At 40.0% G+C, this 17349-nt stretch overlaps 1 protein-coding gene across 1 annotated transcript in view; it reads left to right on the top strand.

The window, feature by feature from the left end:
* The window catches only part of map1b (microtubule-associated protein 1B), a 131273-nt gene extending 114241 nt beyond the window's left edge, over positions 1-17032 (top strand). The window contains exons 6-7 of the mRNA XM_072581981.1: positions 8449-8687; positions 10735-17032. Coding sequence (XP_072438082.1) covers positions 8449-8687; positions 10735-10890 — 395 coding nt within the window. The 3' untranslated portion in view covers positions 10891-17032. The remainder of the gene's footprint in view (positions 1-8448; positions 8688-10734) is intronic.
* Positions 17033-17349: the final 317 nt, after the last annotated feature.

Raw genomic sequence — 17349 nt, 5'->3', positions numbered from 1 at the left:
GCTGATCTTTGAGAGGCCCTATTCTCTCCCTAGTTACCCTTTTGTCTATAATGTATTTGTAAAACCCCTTTGGATTCTCCTTAATTCTATTTGCCAAAGCTATCTCATGGCCCCTTTTTGCCCTCCTGATTTTCCTCTTAAGTATACTCCTACTGCCTTTATACTCTTCCAAGGATTCACTCGGTCTATCCTGTCTGTACCTGACATATGCTTCCTTCTTTTTGTTAACCAAACCCTCAATTTCTTTAGTCATCCAGCATTCCCTATACCTACCAGCCTTCCCTTTCACTCTGATAGGAATATACTTTCTCTGGATTCATGTTATCTCATTTCTGAAGGCTTCTCATTTTCCAGCCATCCCTTTACCTGTGAACATCTGCCCCCAATCAGCTTTTTAAGGTTCTTGCTTAATACCATCAAAATTAACCTTTCTCCAATTTAGAACTTCAATTTTTAGATCTGGTCTATCCTCCATCACTATTTTAAATCTTACGGAATTATGGTCACTAGCCCCAAAGTGCTCCCCCACTGACACCTCAATCACCTGTCCTGCCTTATTTCTCAAGAGTAGGTCAGGTTTCGCACCTTCTCTAGTAGGTACATCCACATAGTGAATCAGAAAATTTTCTTGTACACACTTAACAAATTCCTTTCCATCTAAACCCTTAACACTATAGCTGTCCCAGTCTATGTTTGGAAAGTTAAAATTCCCTACCATAACCACCCTATTATTCTTACAGATAGCTGAGATCTCCTTACAAGTTTGTTTTTCAATTTCCCTCTGACTATTAGGGGGTCTATAATGCAATCCCAATAATGTGATCATCCCTTTCTTATTTCTCAGTTCCACTCAAATAACTTCCCTAGATGTATTTCCGGGAATATCCTCCCTCAGCACGGTTGTAACGCTATCCCTTATCAAAAACACCACTCCCCCTCCTCTCTTGCCTCCCTTTCTATCCTTCCTGTAGCATTTGTATCCTGGAACACCCACCTTACTAGTTTAAATCCTCCCAAGCAGCTCTAGCAAATCTTCCTGCCAGTGTATTAGTCCCCTTCTAATTTAAGTGCAATCCGTCCTTCTTGTACAGGTCACTTCTACCCCAAAAGAGATTCCAATGATCCAGAAATGTGAATCTTCTCCCATACACCAGCTCCTCAGCCATGCATTCATCTTCTCTATCCTCCTATTCCTGCCCTCACTAGCTCATAGCACCGGGAGTAATCCAGATATTACTACTCTCGAGGATGTCCTTTTTAAATTTCTGCCTAACTCTCTGTAATCTCCCTTCAGAATCTCAACCATTTCCCTTCCTATGTCATTGGTTCCAATGTGGACAGTGACCTCTTGTTGGCCCCTCTCCCCCATGAGAACATTCTGCACCCTCTCTGAGACATCCTTGATCCTGGTACCAGGGAAGCAACACACCATTCTGATTTTTCGTTGCTGGCTACAGAAACGTCTGTACCTCGGACTAGAGAATCCACTAACACAATTAATCTCTTGAAACCCGATGTACCCCTCATTGCATTAGAGCCAGTCTCAATACCAGAAACTTGGCTGTTCGTGCTACATTTCCCTGAGAATCCATCACTCCCTACATTTCCAAAACAGCGTACTTGTTTGAAATGGGTATAGCCATAGCACACACCTGCACTAGATGCCTACCTCTCTTACCTTTCTTGGAGTTAACCCATCTCTCTGACTGTATCTGAGACTTTTCCCCTTCCTGTAACTGCCATCTATCACATACTGCTGCTGTTGCCGATTCCTCATCACTTCTAACTGTCTCTCCAACCGATCCATTCAACCTGATAAGATTTGCAACCAACAGCATTTATTGCAGATATAATCTGCAGTAACCCTTAACTCTCATTAAACTCCCACATCTGATAAGAAGCACATACTAAAGGCCACTTTTGCTCCTTCACAATCTACAGACCCAGAAAATATCACTGTCTTATTCCTCTACAAAACACTAATCAAAATTAATGCACTGAGAAATAAATGGCCTTAAGCATGGGACCTGCTTGGCTATGTTTGAAGCTGTAATTAACTAGGGAGAAAGCTGATGCTTTGTCTTTGCCTTTATCTCCCCCAAGTGCCTTTGTGATTTCCTTTGGGTTCTAGAATAGAGCAACACAAAAAATGCTATTCCACCCAGTAAATCTATGCCAGCTGTTCTAAAGAGAAATCCACTTCATCCTATCACTCCCCCTCCCTTCCATCACTGCCATCTACACCCATCCTTCCCTATTTTCTATCTCAAGGTATTTATCCATTTTCTGTCTGAATCTATATCCACCCGAATGCCAGGGAAGAGAGCGTTCCAAATCTCAACTAATCTTGGATAAAGATTTTTCTTTCTGCTGTCTCTGGTTCTAGAGCCAATTAACTTAAATTACGTTACATTTGGGCCATTTTGTAATCCATTGTATAGCCATTAGAATATAAACTGTTGCTATCTAAATCTTTGTATTTTTATTTGCCTGCGTCACATCCCTTCAGTGTTTTTGGTTCTAACAAGAACAATGACAGCTTCTCTGTAATCCCTTATCCCTGGAACCAGTCATGTAAATCTGCTCTGAACTCTACACAAAGCCATTGCATTCTTCTCTGGGATACCATAGTGTTTAAATTGGCACATAACAATAGGAGTAAGTTAGCAACCAAAAAACTAATGAACTTTTCAAAATGCTATTACCCAAAAGATTCCTTATGTAGACTGGTGAAGTCACAGTTAACAGGTTTCCATCATGTATGCATAAAGCTGGAACACTTTAACCAAAGTAAATACTAATCTGTTTGCTGCACCTCAGATCTCAGTCTCAGATTTAAATTTAACAATTGACACAGAGTTCATAATAATGGCATCCACTGTATTTTTCCCATTATGGCTCCTCCTCTATATAAACAGACTTAAGCAAGAGATTTCATATTCATTTTCAAGGGGAAATTGTTTCATCAGGTATTTCAAATTTTCCAGCCTGCTAGTTAGTTTAATATACTTTTGTTAACAAATTTTAAATTGTTCTTCCTCCCCTTGCAGTCTCCTCTTCCCCTCCATACCCTCATAGCCTCCTCCTTCTCCTCCCCCCCACTTATCCTTGCACCCTCCAAATTTTTGTTCTCCACTCATCTTTGCAGCCTCCTCTTTTCTGCCCTCCCCTCCTAGCAATCACTGCTTCACTGTCCCCTTCCCCCTGCAAACTTCATCCCTTGAATCGAAAGCTGAGGCTGAGAAACCGCCAACAGTTATCTCAGAGACTCCATCACTGCAACCAATCCTGTGATTGCTGCTGGTAGGTGAGGAACAGAGAGAGGAAGAGGAACAGCCTGTGATTGGAGAAATGTGAGACAGACAGAACTTTGATTGGAAGAGAAGTTCCTCACACATTCAGTCTCTCTTGTGTACAGCCAGGGCTGACCTCGTCCTGATTGACTGTGATTTGGGGGGGGGGTTTCCCTTTCAACCTACTGATGGTAGCAGCCCTGGTGAACAGCACTGGAAGCACCACTCTCTTCTGGATGCTCAACTGCAAAATTTAAATTGAAATATTTGGGCAGTACGGTGGCTGTGTAGTTAGCACTGCTGCCTCGCATGGACCTGGGTTTGATCCCACCCTCCGATGACTATGTGGCGTTTTCACATTCTCCCTGTGTCTGCGTGGGTTTCCCTTGGATGCCTCAGTTTCCTTCCACAGTCCAAAGAAATGTAGGTTAGATGATTAGCCATGGGAAATACAGGGTTAGATTAGATTAGATTCAATTCGATTTGATTCCCTACAGTGTGGAAACAGGCCCTTCGGCCCAACAAGTCCACACCGACCCTCCAAAGAGCAACCCACCTGGACCCATTCCCCGACACCTAACACTCTGGCCAATTTTGGCAGGATGCTCTTTGGAGGATAGTGTGACTTGATGGGCCAAATAGCCTGCTTGCACACTGTAGGGATTCTGTGATATGTCTCTGCACAGAGTTTTCACAGTGCAAAATACCTGTGACCCCGAGGTCAGTTTTTTTTGCCCATTAACGATGTAACAGAAAGTTAAATCTTGCGGTTAAAAGTGTAAGTGCATGAAACAAGATAATGTTGAAAACAAAGAATGATTAGTAATGTCTACAACAAAAGCTAAAAATGAAGGGAAAAGCCACTCAGTCAATATTGAGAGAAAAGAGACCAGTTACTGCTTCATGTATTGATCTTTTGTTGAGATCAAAAATTGGACTAGATTTTCTGGCAAAGGTTCTTCTATCTGAATTACATTTTATATTAACACCCAAATCAGCCAACAATTTGGAACAAGGAAGGCATAGACACCTCAAGAATTGCAAATCACTGCAAGTTTCTGGCCAGTTTGCAAAGCTGTGCCACTACCTTCATGAAGACAGCATCTTCTATTTAACCTCCCCTGAGTTTCATGAAGTTGCTGCACTTACACATCAGTTTCCCATTAACGAAGTTATATCTTGCAGTTAAAAGTGTGCGCACGTTCAACAATTTGATCATTGATAATGAATACCATTCAACCTGCCCTGCCCAGAAAGTGAACAGTTAAGGGTAGAATCTAACAGGGACCTCAGCAATATGAGCGCCGGTGAGATTTGTGGCAGAATCACATGAGAACTACAGCCTATCCTGTCCTCGGGAGCAACTTGCTCCATCTTTTATGCATTTACTCAACAGTGAGCCATATTTCTGTCTAGCAGTGGTGAGTTACCAACTCAGTGGGGCTATAGCTTGTTCAATGCCTTATTAATGACATGATTCACTTCACTAATGTTCAGCTTCCCATATTCCCAGCTGCCCTGACCAAGCCAGATATCAAGAATTCTCAACATGGAGGTCAGAGTGGGTATCCAGCACCATCAGCTCATTGATGGCTGCAAGGAGGGTTTGTGCTCCTCAGCACCAGAGTCTCCGATCACAATCCATAGGCAACAGATACGTGTACCCTGACCCACTGATGTTGGCGTCCAACATTAGCAAAACCCTCATGATCCTCATTGCCAACTCTCTGATCCATCAGCAGAAAGCACCAGCAACCATCAAAAGGCTGCTGCAAGGATAGTTTCTGTGGAGGGACAGGCACCAGCCCATGGTTTGGAAGAGGTTGCATTTCAGGGTTGATAGCTTTCTCTCTTTGCACTCGCTCACTTAACACCTCCCTACAAGGTCGCAACATCCACGCTTTGCCTTACCTTGACAGTTAGCTCAGTTGCATACCGGGCCTTGCTGGTCAGCACTCCTCTGACAAGGGACACTGTGCTACATCAAACTCACACCTGCACCATGTGCCAGCAGCTTAAGCAGCAAACACACCGCACGTGCTACAACAGGCAGCCATGTCTCAAAGGCTCAGGAGAGTAGTCTGAGGCACCAATCAGTCAGGGGTCCCAGCACCGTGACTCAAGAGCAGCCGATACCAGTCCAGGAGATTGGTTATGGTTAGATATCTTATCAGCGTGATCTCAGTCTGTGCCTCTGCATTCAAGAGAGTGGGTCATAGTCTGTCAATGGTCTGGGGCTTGGGGGAGCTAGGGCAATGCAGTTCTGGAGATGTATTGGCGTCAGTCAGGGGTCTGGGCACCTCTCATCCAGGGCTCTGCACTTGGCAAGGTCAGCTCAGGGACTGAGGGGGAATCGGTGGGTAAGTGAAGACTCGTGTGGCCATGTTAGGTGGAGACCTGGGCAGGTGAGAAGGCTATGGAATTCATGGGAAGGGCTATCAGGAGGGGTTCTGAACATTCAGAGGCCTCACTGACTTGTAGAGACAGAGTCTGGAAGCCAGTGGCTAATATGTACTCACTGTCATCTTCCATTGTGGTGAAATTTGAAAATATATATTGGGAAGAAAAATGGCTGCAGACATACATGGAGTGGAAGGGAGTAGGTGTCCCATGCTCTGGGTGGGGGGGGGGGGGGGGGGGGGGTCTACAAAGCCCACAAATCAATGTTACACACAGAGCCATGTCCTGATCACAGACGTGCCCCAGATATCACTGACCTCTTCATTCAGATGAACACTTCTGGAAACAGAGGGCAGGGGCAGAATATCAATATTTTAGCACGAGAGGCAATAACCCATGTCCCTGTGTGCACCTTGTTCATTTTGCTTTCATATGTGGCAACAGACTCTATTCATGATGCATCCAGCCTGGACATGAAGTTAGGCATTGTGTTAGCACAGTAATATTCAGGGCTACGCAGAGACTCAATAAATGGGTGCAATACAAAACCGTACAAATGTGGTACTTCATATACAGTGCATTGTTCACCCATGCCACCAAAACGGCTGTAATAGGTTTCTTTCTTACTTTCCCTCCCGCTGCATCTCAGTATGTACCAGCTTCTGCAGCTGAGCTGGAGGAGCTGTTGGCCCTGGAGATATGATCAGGTAAACCCAGGGGGTGTTTGTGTCTGGACAAGGATCTTGTGCCAGAGTCAAGTGAATTCTCAACTTGAATGTCCAAGGCTGAGAGGTGGTGGGGAGAGTATAGTGGATGGTGCTGCCACTTCAGGAATGTCCTGAGAAGAGACTTCTGAGGGGCATGTGTTTCCTCCGGCTGGGTTCCCTTCAGACACTTGCCCTTCTTTTTGAGAGGAAAGGAGATCTGGAGTAAGTGGCCAGTACCCATCTCCCCCTTTGTCCTGAGGCCCACTGGCTGTGGTGATGGACTGTACCTGGACCTGTCTGTCAATGCCAACACCAGCCTGTCTATGGAGGCACTGAATTAGTGGTGCTGGAAGAGCACAGCAGTTCAGGCAGCATCCAACGAGCAGCGAAATCGACGTTTCGGGCAAAAGCCCTTCATTATTCCTGATGAAGGGCTTTTGCCCGAAACGTCGATTTCGCTGCTTGTTGGATGCTGCCTGAACTGCTGTGCTCTTCCAGCACCACTAATCCAGTATTTGGTTTTCAGCATCTGCAGTCATTGTTTCTACCTTGTCTATGGAGGCAGCCAGACCATCACATGCTTAAGGTAACTAGATTCCCATGGAGTAGCTGCCATTGCCTCTCACATCCCTGTCTGCTCATCTTGGTCTTCCCTGTGCCCATAGATGAAGCTCTGGTGAAGCAGGCATTCCTCCATCAAAATTGTAGACATTCTGCTGCTACATGCAAGGCACAAAGGAGAGAAGCCAAGGCAGCCCTTGGTTAGAAATGGTGTGCAATGAGTGAGGCTGATAGTAGGGAGACTGTGAGGTGTACGTGAAGTGAATGAAGAGTGGAACCTGTTGGACTGGTGGGACAATGATGTCTCTGCATCTCAATGGAAGCAGACCCGGTCTTTTCCTGCAAATGATGGAATTCTCTCTTCATCATGGGTGAGGGGTCTGAAGTCAGGCCTGATATCTCAACCAACCTTGGCCCTATTGTGGGCTGCCTTCTGGAATGAGAGAAAGGGAGGGATTGAGTAAGATGACAGTAGGTGGCACGGCTGTTAGTGCTGGTGAAGGTGGTTGAAAGCAGGAGGCCTGGGTATCTGAGGAGACAGTGCACAGGCCATGCAGGGTTAGTGATGTTGGAGCCGAGGAATCATTATCATTGTGTCATTATCTCCTCAGAAAGATTTCACAGCAAACACTTTCAACAAATCCTCAGATGTGGTGTTTGATGATTCAGTGCTTCAACTTTTAATGGTTTTGATCTCTCCATATTTTATGACTGTGCACAAAGGATGGCTACAATTTAATCTGGAATAATCCCATTTATCAGCCCCATGTTTATTGAAACATTTGTCGAGATGGGATTAATTTAGTTCAAGGGAATATTAAGCTGTTCAAAAATGTCCCTATGTCTTTCAAAATCCACAACAAGTGATGAACTTTGCCCATCATTGGGTAAAGGGATCATTTGATTGGGAACTCATTTATAAAAGCCTCCAATTCAGTTCTCTGTTAGAGTTGACCTTACTGAACTCACCCACAAAGAACTGAAGCTCACAGAACGGTAGCTTAAGGAGGACAAAAAAAATTAAATTGTCATTTCTGTTCTAAATCACAATTTGGTGCTTCCTTTGGAATGTGCACTGGGGCGGAAGCTTTTGTTGGTTTCAAAATAGAACTGAATATGAGGCTGAACAGATCATTGGTAGTAAGGTGATACCATCCATTTGGAATAATAATACAAGGCAAAAGATGCCTCCTGTATTTAGATAAGAAGTGTTAGGCCTTCAGTGATTGAATTGTCTACCAATGTGCACTGTCTAGGCTTGATGAAACACATGATCAATGTTATACTGTATAAGCAGCACCACCTCTAGAATATACTTAATACTAACCTCAAGGAGATGCATGGAAAAACTGGGCAAAAAAGTAATTGATTTAAATATTGTTGGTGGATTATTGTGTTTAGAACAAAACATGACATTTTCTTTCTGTTCAGTAGAATTAATTTTTGTAATGCCATTCGAGTGAAATACTGTCCTCTGTCTGTTAAAGCTTCCAGCAGCAGTAAGGCAGCAGGCATGCTATCAGTGCCTCCAGGACCTCCTGTGTACCTTGACCTGGTATACATTCCAAATCACTGCAGTGCCAAGACTGTGGATGCAGAGTTTTTCAAACGAGTGAGATCTTCCTACTATGTAGTGAGTGGAAATGACCATGCAGTGGATGAACCAAGCAGGGCTGTACTGGATGCTCTCCTGGAGGGCAAGTCTCAGTGGGGTAGTAATATGCAGGTATGCTTACAAAATTCTTCCTTTCAAAACATTTTATTACTTTTTATCTAATTTTCCAAATGAATCCCATTGAATAGCATACTTACAATATTGTAACCTTTTATTTGTACTGTATGCAGTTGTTTTCCCATTAATGTTACTACTGATAAGTTGGAGTGAACACTGAAGTTACAATAACGACAAATGGGCACATCCACCAGGAATATGCTAATGAACCTCATTGCTGGCTGCATTACTGTGATGAGTTCTTAAGCCTTCTCCTGTTTGTTCTTACGGTATAATGGCTGAGTCTCTGTGGCTTAATTTCTTACATGCTCTTCAATGAAGCAATAACATCTTGTTCCTTGGAAGTCTTGTAACATTTGCCCTTTCTCATTTCTTGTAATATTCAACATTACTGTGTCCTCAAATGAAATTCCTAAATCCTAATTGCTAAAGTTATCTTTAAGCATTTTGGTTTCCTCTTTGACTTATTAATATAGGGCTGGAGTTTAGGCAACCATACTGGCAGCTTTGAAAGCTGGGTATTCCTACTGAGGATCATATGTGGCCAATTAAAGGTCTCATTGCCACCGGTGTTTTCTCCTTTCAAGAGAAGGCAAATTACAGGCCAGAAATAGAGGTTAACCCAACGGCCAACATGAGTGAGGAACTTAAAGTAATTAATACCCATGCAGAAAGAGTATGAAAGAAACTTAAAGGATTAATGGCAATAAATCTCTGAGACACTTTGTGTGCATCCTGGGGATCTAAAAGAAAGAGCTGCAGAGATGCTGGATGCACTGGTTTGATTTATCAATTTTAACAGCTGTACAATACATTGGTAAGGCCACATTTGGAGTCAGCCTGCTATCGGAAGGATGCTATTAAACTGGAAAGGCTGCAAAAAAAATTACTACTGGAACATTTGAGTTATAAGGTGAGGCTGGATAGTCTGGGACTTCTTTCCTTGGAGCATAGAAGGCTAGGGAGTGACCTTATACAGGTTTATAAAATCCATGAGGGGTGTAGATGAGGTGAATAGCCAAGGGAGTCCAAAACGAGAGATTTAAGGTAAGAGGAGAAAGATTTAAAAGGGAGCTGAGGGGTATCTTTTTCACACGCAGGGTGGTGCCTATATGGAACAAATGGCCAGAGGAAATGATAGAGGTGAAAACAGTTACAACATTTCAAAGGCATTTGGTTCGTTGCATGGAGAGGAAAAGTTTAGAGGCATATGGGCCAAATGCAGGCAAATGGGACTAGTTCAGTTTAGGAAACCTGGTTGGCATGGATAAGTCAGGCTGAAGGGCCTGTTTCTGTACTATATATCTCAATGATTCTGAAATACCATGGCTTAAAGCGATCCTAAGGGATTGAAAGTTAGAAAATGTAACACTGCTATTGAAAAGTGCGAGATAAAAAGAGTGAACTACACATTACCATTTAATTATTGATCTGTGATGATTCTTGGTCCATCAGTACCTCAAATTTAAAATTTGATTTTCTTTTTCAAATCCCTCTACAAGATTGCACCTCTCTGTCTCTATATAATACTCCTGTTCAAATCTCTGCACTCCTACTAGCCTGTTAAGTATCCTGAATTTTCGTTGTTCCCCCAATTAGTAACCATTTGTTCCTTCACTGCCTTGGCCCTGAGCAATGCAACTCACGCCCTCCTCCCTCCATATTTCTCTCTTCTGTTAAAACAGTTCATGAAACTTACTAATCAAAGCTTCTTGTGATCTGCCTAATATGTCTTTAAATAATTCAGTTGGAATTTTATTTGAAAGTCGTTGCTGAGAAATACCATAGAGGACTTTTTGACATTAATGAAATTGTGTTTCTGCTGCATTTTGTAAGATGTGAATTCTGCTCCAGCCAGGAACTTATTCACCTCTCTTTTGAGTGTTAATAAAGGGTCAGTACTCAGAGCTGGCAACTTGTTTCATCAACTTCACTTTCCTCATATCTTCATAACTGATTGAATCATGAATAACAGAGACTTGATTGTTTCGTGGATTGTACCTGCAGTAGAGTTTCATCGTGGTTTTCTGTTGGATTTTAGGTTACTTTAATCCCAACCCATGACTCAGAAGTCATGAGGGAATGGTACCAGCAAACGCATGAGAAGCAACAGGACCTGAACATCATGGTACTAGCAAGTAGCAGCACTGTCGTCATGCAAGATGAATCGTTCCCTGCGTGCAAGATCGAATTGTAACTGGGAGTCCCATATAACCAGAACATTCAACCAGTTGTCTAAGGGGAAGCACTCAAATGGAAATTTTTAAAAAAATGAGGGAAAGCAGATATAAATGAGTGTCTGCTGAATATTGTACGATAGATTTGTTATACAGGTCACTAGCGTGTAACACTTTCCAGACTATTTAGTTCCTATGCTAAGGCAACACTTTCGTATTCCTAAACAAGTAACAACAGGGTTTAAAATACTTGAATCAGCCAAGCTCCGTATCCATTACGTTTGGGCTGTGGTTGATCCTCGTTCAGGATTTTTATGTTTTGAAGAAACTGATTTAGTGAAAGAAAAGCTACATGATTCTTACCTGTGGGGACAGAACTTTTACACAAAACTAAACCACCACAACAATAGTTGAAACGTGTGAAATTTAGCTTTTTAATGACTACAATGCTGTGCAAAGACAGTACACAACTCCATGTGGTAATGCAACATGTGCTAAACTCACAAGTATTTTGAACCCTATTCACGTAACCAGCCCATCCACCCACCGCCCATTAATATGCAGAGATATTTAACTAAGGCATGTTCCCTGTGTACCAGCTTCTTGACAGATGTAATTCTGCATATGAACATGGCATATTGCCATTAAGCCTTGATAAAACTGCATGCTTAAAAAAAAAGACAGCTAATATACTTAAGCAGAAACCAAAGGAGTTGGGAGTACACATACTAGTCATTTTGCCTTAGACAGTGACTTGAATGTATTGTGATCTAGGTTGCACTTTTTTTAAAAAATGAGGCAGACAACAGATCAGCAGTAAAGATCAGTATAGGACAGTAGTTTGGGTAATGCTGTGAAGTATGTGGGTGTGAGTGTGTTTGTATGTGTATATGACCCTACAATATCCTTAAGACCAGTCATAGCATATGTTAAAATGTGATGTATGCTTTATTTTCTAATTTTTTTTAAGCAAGCACAGGTTCAGGTGGAATTGGAATATTGAAGAAGAATCATTCCAAATATGCAGAAAGTTTTCTTCTTTATAAGTTACGTTAACATATTATTAATGAGGACCCTCCATTCTTGTTGCAAGAATTATTTATTTTTATAACCAAAAACATCAATTAAGGTTTAATGGGTGGATCCATGATGTTGATTTGGGCAGAGTGTGCTCTTGTAACTAACTAAACCATTGGCCATTTATAATGCTAAAAAATCACCTTATAGAAATCCTTATAATTGAATATTACATCCATGTTTGACATGATCTTATAATGTGCAGTCACTGGTGTAATATTGTTAACGTTGTACAGTTCAAAATTGAATTGTCTATTTCAAATTCTATTTGAAAAAGATCCAACAGTGGAAAAGCACTTTGCCATAACTACTTCAACATGTTGTACCTACACAACATTTGTAACCATAAAATTTTGTTTCACCTGAAAACAAACTCAAGACACAATTGTACAGGTGTAAGTCTTAAGTATACCAGATTGTATGATGAACAGAATTGTAGCTTTTTGTTATATAAAGGGTTTAGAAAAGTTGAATGCATTTCTTCTCCCTAACTTGAAAAGTGTGGGAATACAGTGTCAAAACCTGGGAGGCACTCAAACAAAATCATCTTATATTGTACTGGTTAAAAAGAAGTGCTGCTTGTTTTGGGGGAAATAAACTAGGCAATTTCATGTTGTACCATACTGAACTTCCATTAGGGATATTGCTATTGGAAATATCAGAAATTTCAGAAAGTAACTTCCACTGTTTAAATATGTCTGTAGAAGATGATATTCATTGGTCAGTTGAAGATTGAAGTAAGGCTGGAAAAAATAAAGCTATTTTTAGTCAGATGGTGTATCCGTTAGCAGTTCAGCATCCACTGAGCAGTGTAATTAGAGTCTTCGTATGCCATTAAGATATTAAGACAATTGCAAAACTCTTTGTAAAGATTGGTCATACTTTAGTTCCTACTTTCCTAGTAAAACTAGTAAAGAAGCTTGCACATTTTGTGAATGTGATATTTTTGAGTTAAGAATGTGTTTTTTTTGCTAAACACATTTGGTTTGTTGAATCAGGGAATATTCAATTTAGGAGTAGCACAGGCTTTGAAATGGTTAATAAATGCTTACAGGTTCAAACAAGTCATACTGGGATCTTGATTAAGCCAATAAACAGTAGTGCACTATAAAGCTCAATGCGACATAAGATGTGAAAATGAAATGCTAATGATAATCTGAAGCCCATTACCTTCTGGTAGTTTGGAATCAGCCTTGTATGTTTGCTATTTCATGGTTTGCAGTTTCTCAGTTAAAGATTGAATGGCTGAGAGCACGATGCTGTCTACATCTTTGTAACAAGGATATACTTCTCTTTTATACCAGTTTGACAGCAGTTTATTTACTGAAATATTTGCAGGTATTCACCTGCAGCCAAAAGTTTCATTGGATTATGGTATCATCTAACATTTAAATGTTGAATTCTATATTGAAATTTTAAATTGGGATTTAAATATTATGGCCTCGTAACTACTTTGGTGAAAAGCAGGGATACTGTATAGCTAGTGTATACACCTTCCAGAACACCTATACAGATTATTAGTTACAAACACGGATCATTACTTTTAATTGCATTTTCCACCTGACACTGATTCACAGCAAAATAACTGCATGAGGACAGTGTAGGCTTACTGACCTTTTCATAACCCTTCATATCTGATTTAACTTCCTTCTCCATTGTGGTCAAAAATATCCACTGTTGGATCTAACTAATGAGCCTTAGTCTGGAATTAGGTGACCCTTGACCCCACTGGTTGTAACCTTGTCCGATATACAATTTAAATAGCTGCTTACCCACAGATATGACCTCATTTTTGTATAGTACTTTTTTTTTTAAAAAGGAAAAAAAGCTGATTGTTTTATTTTTAAATACTTTATGTGAACAAAAGTGTGATGCAAAGTTGTTTTAACAGAAAATGAAAGCACCATTATGTTTGCACTGTTTTTGTACACAGCTTTCCTAATGTGGGCAGGCTTCATCAGAGTCAAATTTTTCATGTGGCTTCAGATACTGAACTTATGCAATATTACATTGTATTATAAAGTTTTGTTATTGTGGTATTATTTGAAGATATTTTTCCAAGTAGGTTATTTAAGAAGGATTACTGAAGCACATGGTTTTAAATTATTTGTTTCTGCTATTTGAAATCAAAACACCTTTTCTTAATTTTAGCTTCTGCAATTAATGCCAAAACTCCAAGTAATTTTAGGTAATCTAAAAGTGTTTGTTTTGTATCTGTATTGTTAAATGCCAGCTAAGTTAAATTCCTTCCTTTTAAAGGACAACTTTTCACCCTTGGTATCCTAATTATAATTATGTAGAAGTTTAAAAAGTCAGTGACCATGTATTTTATATTTGACTTGTTTGAGCTGCTCAAAGCTGCTGCTGTCTAAGGCTGTTATTGCTGTGCCATGGTCCTCTGACATAATTTACCAGAGGTGAGAAAATTCAACTCAACATTCTAGCCCTCTTGTTAGCTACACTGTCAGGACAAGGTGCAAATGAAGCCTTTGATGTTTCCTTCAAAGACAGGATTTTTAAACAAGTCAAGCCCCGATACTATTTCTACATATCTTCTACTAGTTGGCTGAAGAACAGTGTAGCAGAGGCTGGGAGCAGATTGAAGGTGGGAGGCATTTTATCAAAGTCCAAATGTGACACCAAACCACCCACTTCCTTCCCTTTGTGCTCATTGCACGTCTGACTAGCATGATTTCTCGAATCATGGAGAAATACAAATATTATTCAAAAGATTCAAGCAAATTATTGAAATGGTTCTTCATACAGGGGACCATCCTTGGCACAGCTTTGAAAACAGACATGAAAAATGTGATAGCCTTGGTTTTGTGACTCCAATTTCTTAATACTAGTAACTTTTGTTTTATACTAATTTATTTGAACACAGCAGTTTTAAAAATTTAGTTCCATTACAGTCCATTGCTACAAAATTATAAACTGTGAGATCAGAGCTACTGCATTTCTTTTTTTATATTAAACCCTTTTCAATTGGATAGCTCTTTGAAAGAGTAGCAAAAGCATGATCAGCTGAAAAGCCTGCTTCAGCACTGTATGGCTTTCATCTAAAACCAAGGGTTACATTTAAAGATTTTGTAATATAAACTGTTCTAATTTATTATTTTTGAAATGAGTTTGTTATGACTGTTTCAGATAAATTGCCCTTCCCTACAACTCTTTGGAATCATAATGAATCCTCTAGGTAGATAGTTGTGTTATCATGTGTTAGGAACATTGAAAGCGTTGAGAGAATGTGCATGTGGCATGCTGTTTAATTGATGTCCCTGTATAAAATGTTTTTGGACACTTGCTTCAATTTCCTTTGAATGCATCTTTACACTTTTTCAAATGGTACTGGTTCAAGGTTGCATACTTATTTGCCCAGAGCAAGGTACACAAATGTACAGCAGTACATGACGTTTTGCTGGTGGTACACTTTTTCATAGGGGCTACATTTCTTCAAATGCATTGTACTTTTAAAGCTGAACTTCCCACAGGACCCTTTCCCCAGCTCTTCCTTTTCATTCTTTTTTTTCTGAAAAACAGTAGGATATTCCATAGGAGTCACTTTTTTCAGCATACAAACGAAACATCAAAACCTGGCTTTCAGAAACGAGATTCAAATGCAGTAGGAAAGCATGGAATTAAAATGATGACAACAAATACAGAAATATGGGAAAGGGGGGTAAATCTCTGATAGTCAAAGTGTGCATTTTGTAAGAAAAGAAAGCGAGTTACGTTTTATGATTGCACCCATGTTTTGTTTTGCTGTTTCATGTTTGTATTTCCTGCAGACATGAAGATCATTTTACTAAGTCAGACAATTCATCGCTGTGTAATTGTGAGATTGCACTATGGTAATAAATGTCAATATTAAAAGGATCTTGGTAAGAAGCCAAACTTTTGTGCTGTGAAAACATGGAAACTTCATGGTAGATTTTATGAAATTAGTTTGCCTGAATTTAACAATTCGTACAATTTTTTTCAGTGTGATAATTGGTTAAAAGCCTTCAAACTCACAATGTCAGTAAGGTGAAAATGATTGCGTACTTCTTTCTGATGGTTCCTACGGATTTTGAGGATCAAAGAGCTAGCTGTGATGAATTGCCATAATTAAGTGGGTTTGAACATGTTACATTCCAACAACCAATCATTTTTTTTGAAATAGACAATCTGCTGATATCCTGCCATGGTTAATTTTCTTCCAGATTTATATACTGTATCCAAACTAATACACTAGGCTTTGATGAAACATTTGTTCATAATCCACTTGCATGTTTAAAGTTTACAATGCCACTCATTTCCACCTTACTACAAACAGGTGCCCGTTGATGGTAGTTTGTGGATCAAACGGGTATACGTTGAGAAATCTGTTTTAATTATAAGAACAATTATGTACATTAAAATTGTGATAGTAAAAATGGCGAGGGAATTGCTCACTTTTAGACATCAGAATGAATGTGTGTTTGGAGTTCTGAGTGTGTTTTTAAAATGAATCTCATTATAAAAGTTGAATTTTGTGTGTGAGGCACCACATTTGTAGCAGTGACCATGATGATATGTCAGTTGATTTACTAAGTGATACTGTTTATGGGATGTTTGTGACATTACAAAGTAATAGTGACCAAAAACTGTTCATGTCTAATGCCCGGGTAAGTGACTGCAACCAATTCTGTGACTGCAACCAATCTTGTGACTGTCCAAATTTACTCTCATCCTTAATTCACAGATGTTCCGCTGATGACTTGTAAAAATGAATAGACTGCGAACATAAAATATCTGCTTAAACACTTGCATGCAGTTTTATCTTCCAAATATGGAAAGCACCAGCCTCACAGCTGGCTGAGCAGCAACTCACAATCCTCCCATTATCTGAATAATGTTTTATGTGTCAAACTGCAGCTGTGTATGGTATTTATGTCTTATAATCCTGCAAAATTCTAACCAGTCATATCTAATGTAGAACTTAGTTTTCAGTGAAAGTATTATGTAGTGCTTTTCAGATATTGTGTGCAATATCCCCTGCCACTGGAGTATTTGATGTAAAGGGAACAATTAAATTAAAACCCACAATAAAATTAAATTCGACAATTGGGTTATGTTTTTTTTACAGCAATTTTTGTGTAGTATGCATGAAATGTGAGCCAATTCCTTTAGCAGACTAAATAGGGAAAGAAGTTTTCTTTTGCTTAGGAAATCAGTAACGCAACAATTTCTCTCATTCCTGGCAGCAGTTTAAATCTTGCATCAACTAAATGGGATCTCTAGGCATGCAACAATCCTATCAACGGGCAGATAAGCAGCCAACAATACTGCAGTATTCATACAGTAAACCAAAAAGATAACATTTAATATCCTTCATGATCATAGAGTCACTGAGAGCACCACCTCGATTTCTGTTTTATTTT

The sequence above is a fragment of the Chiloscyllium punctatum genome, chromosome 2, assembly GCF_047496795.1.
Source record: "Chiloscyllium punctatum isolate Juve2018m chromosome 2, sChiPun1.3, whole genome shotgun sequence".
NCBI lineage: Eukaryota > Metazoa > Chordata > Chondrichthyes > Orectolobiformes > Hemiscylliidae > Chiloscyllium > Chiloscyllium punctatum.
Note: the sequence above shows the minus strand (reverse complement) of the source record. Positions and strands in the feature narration are given on the sequence as shown.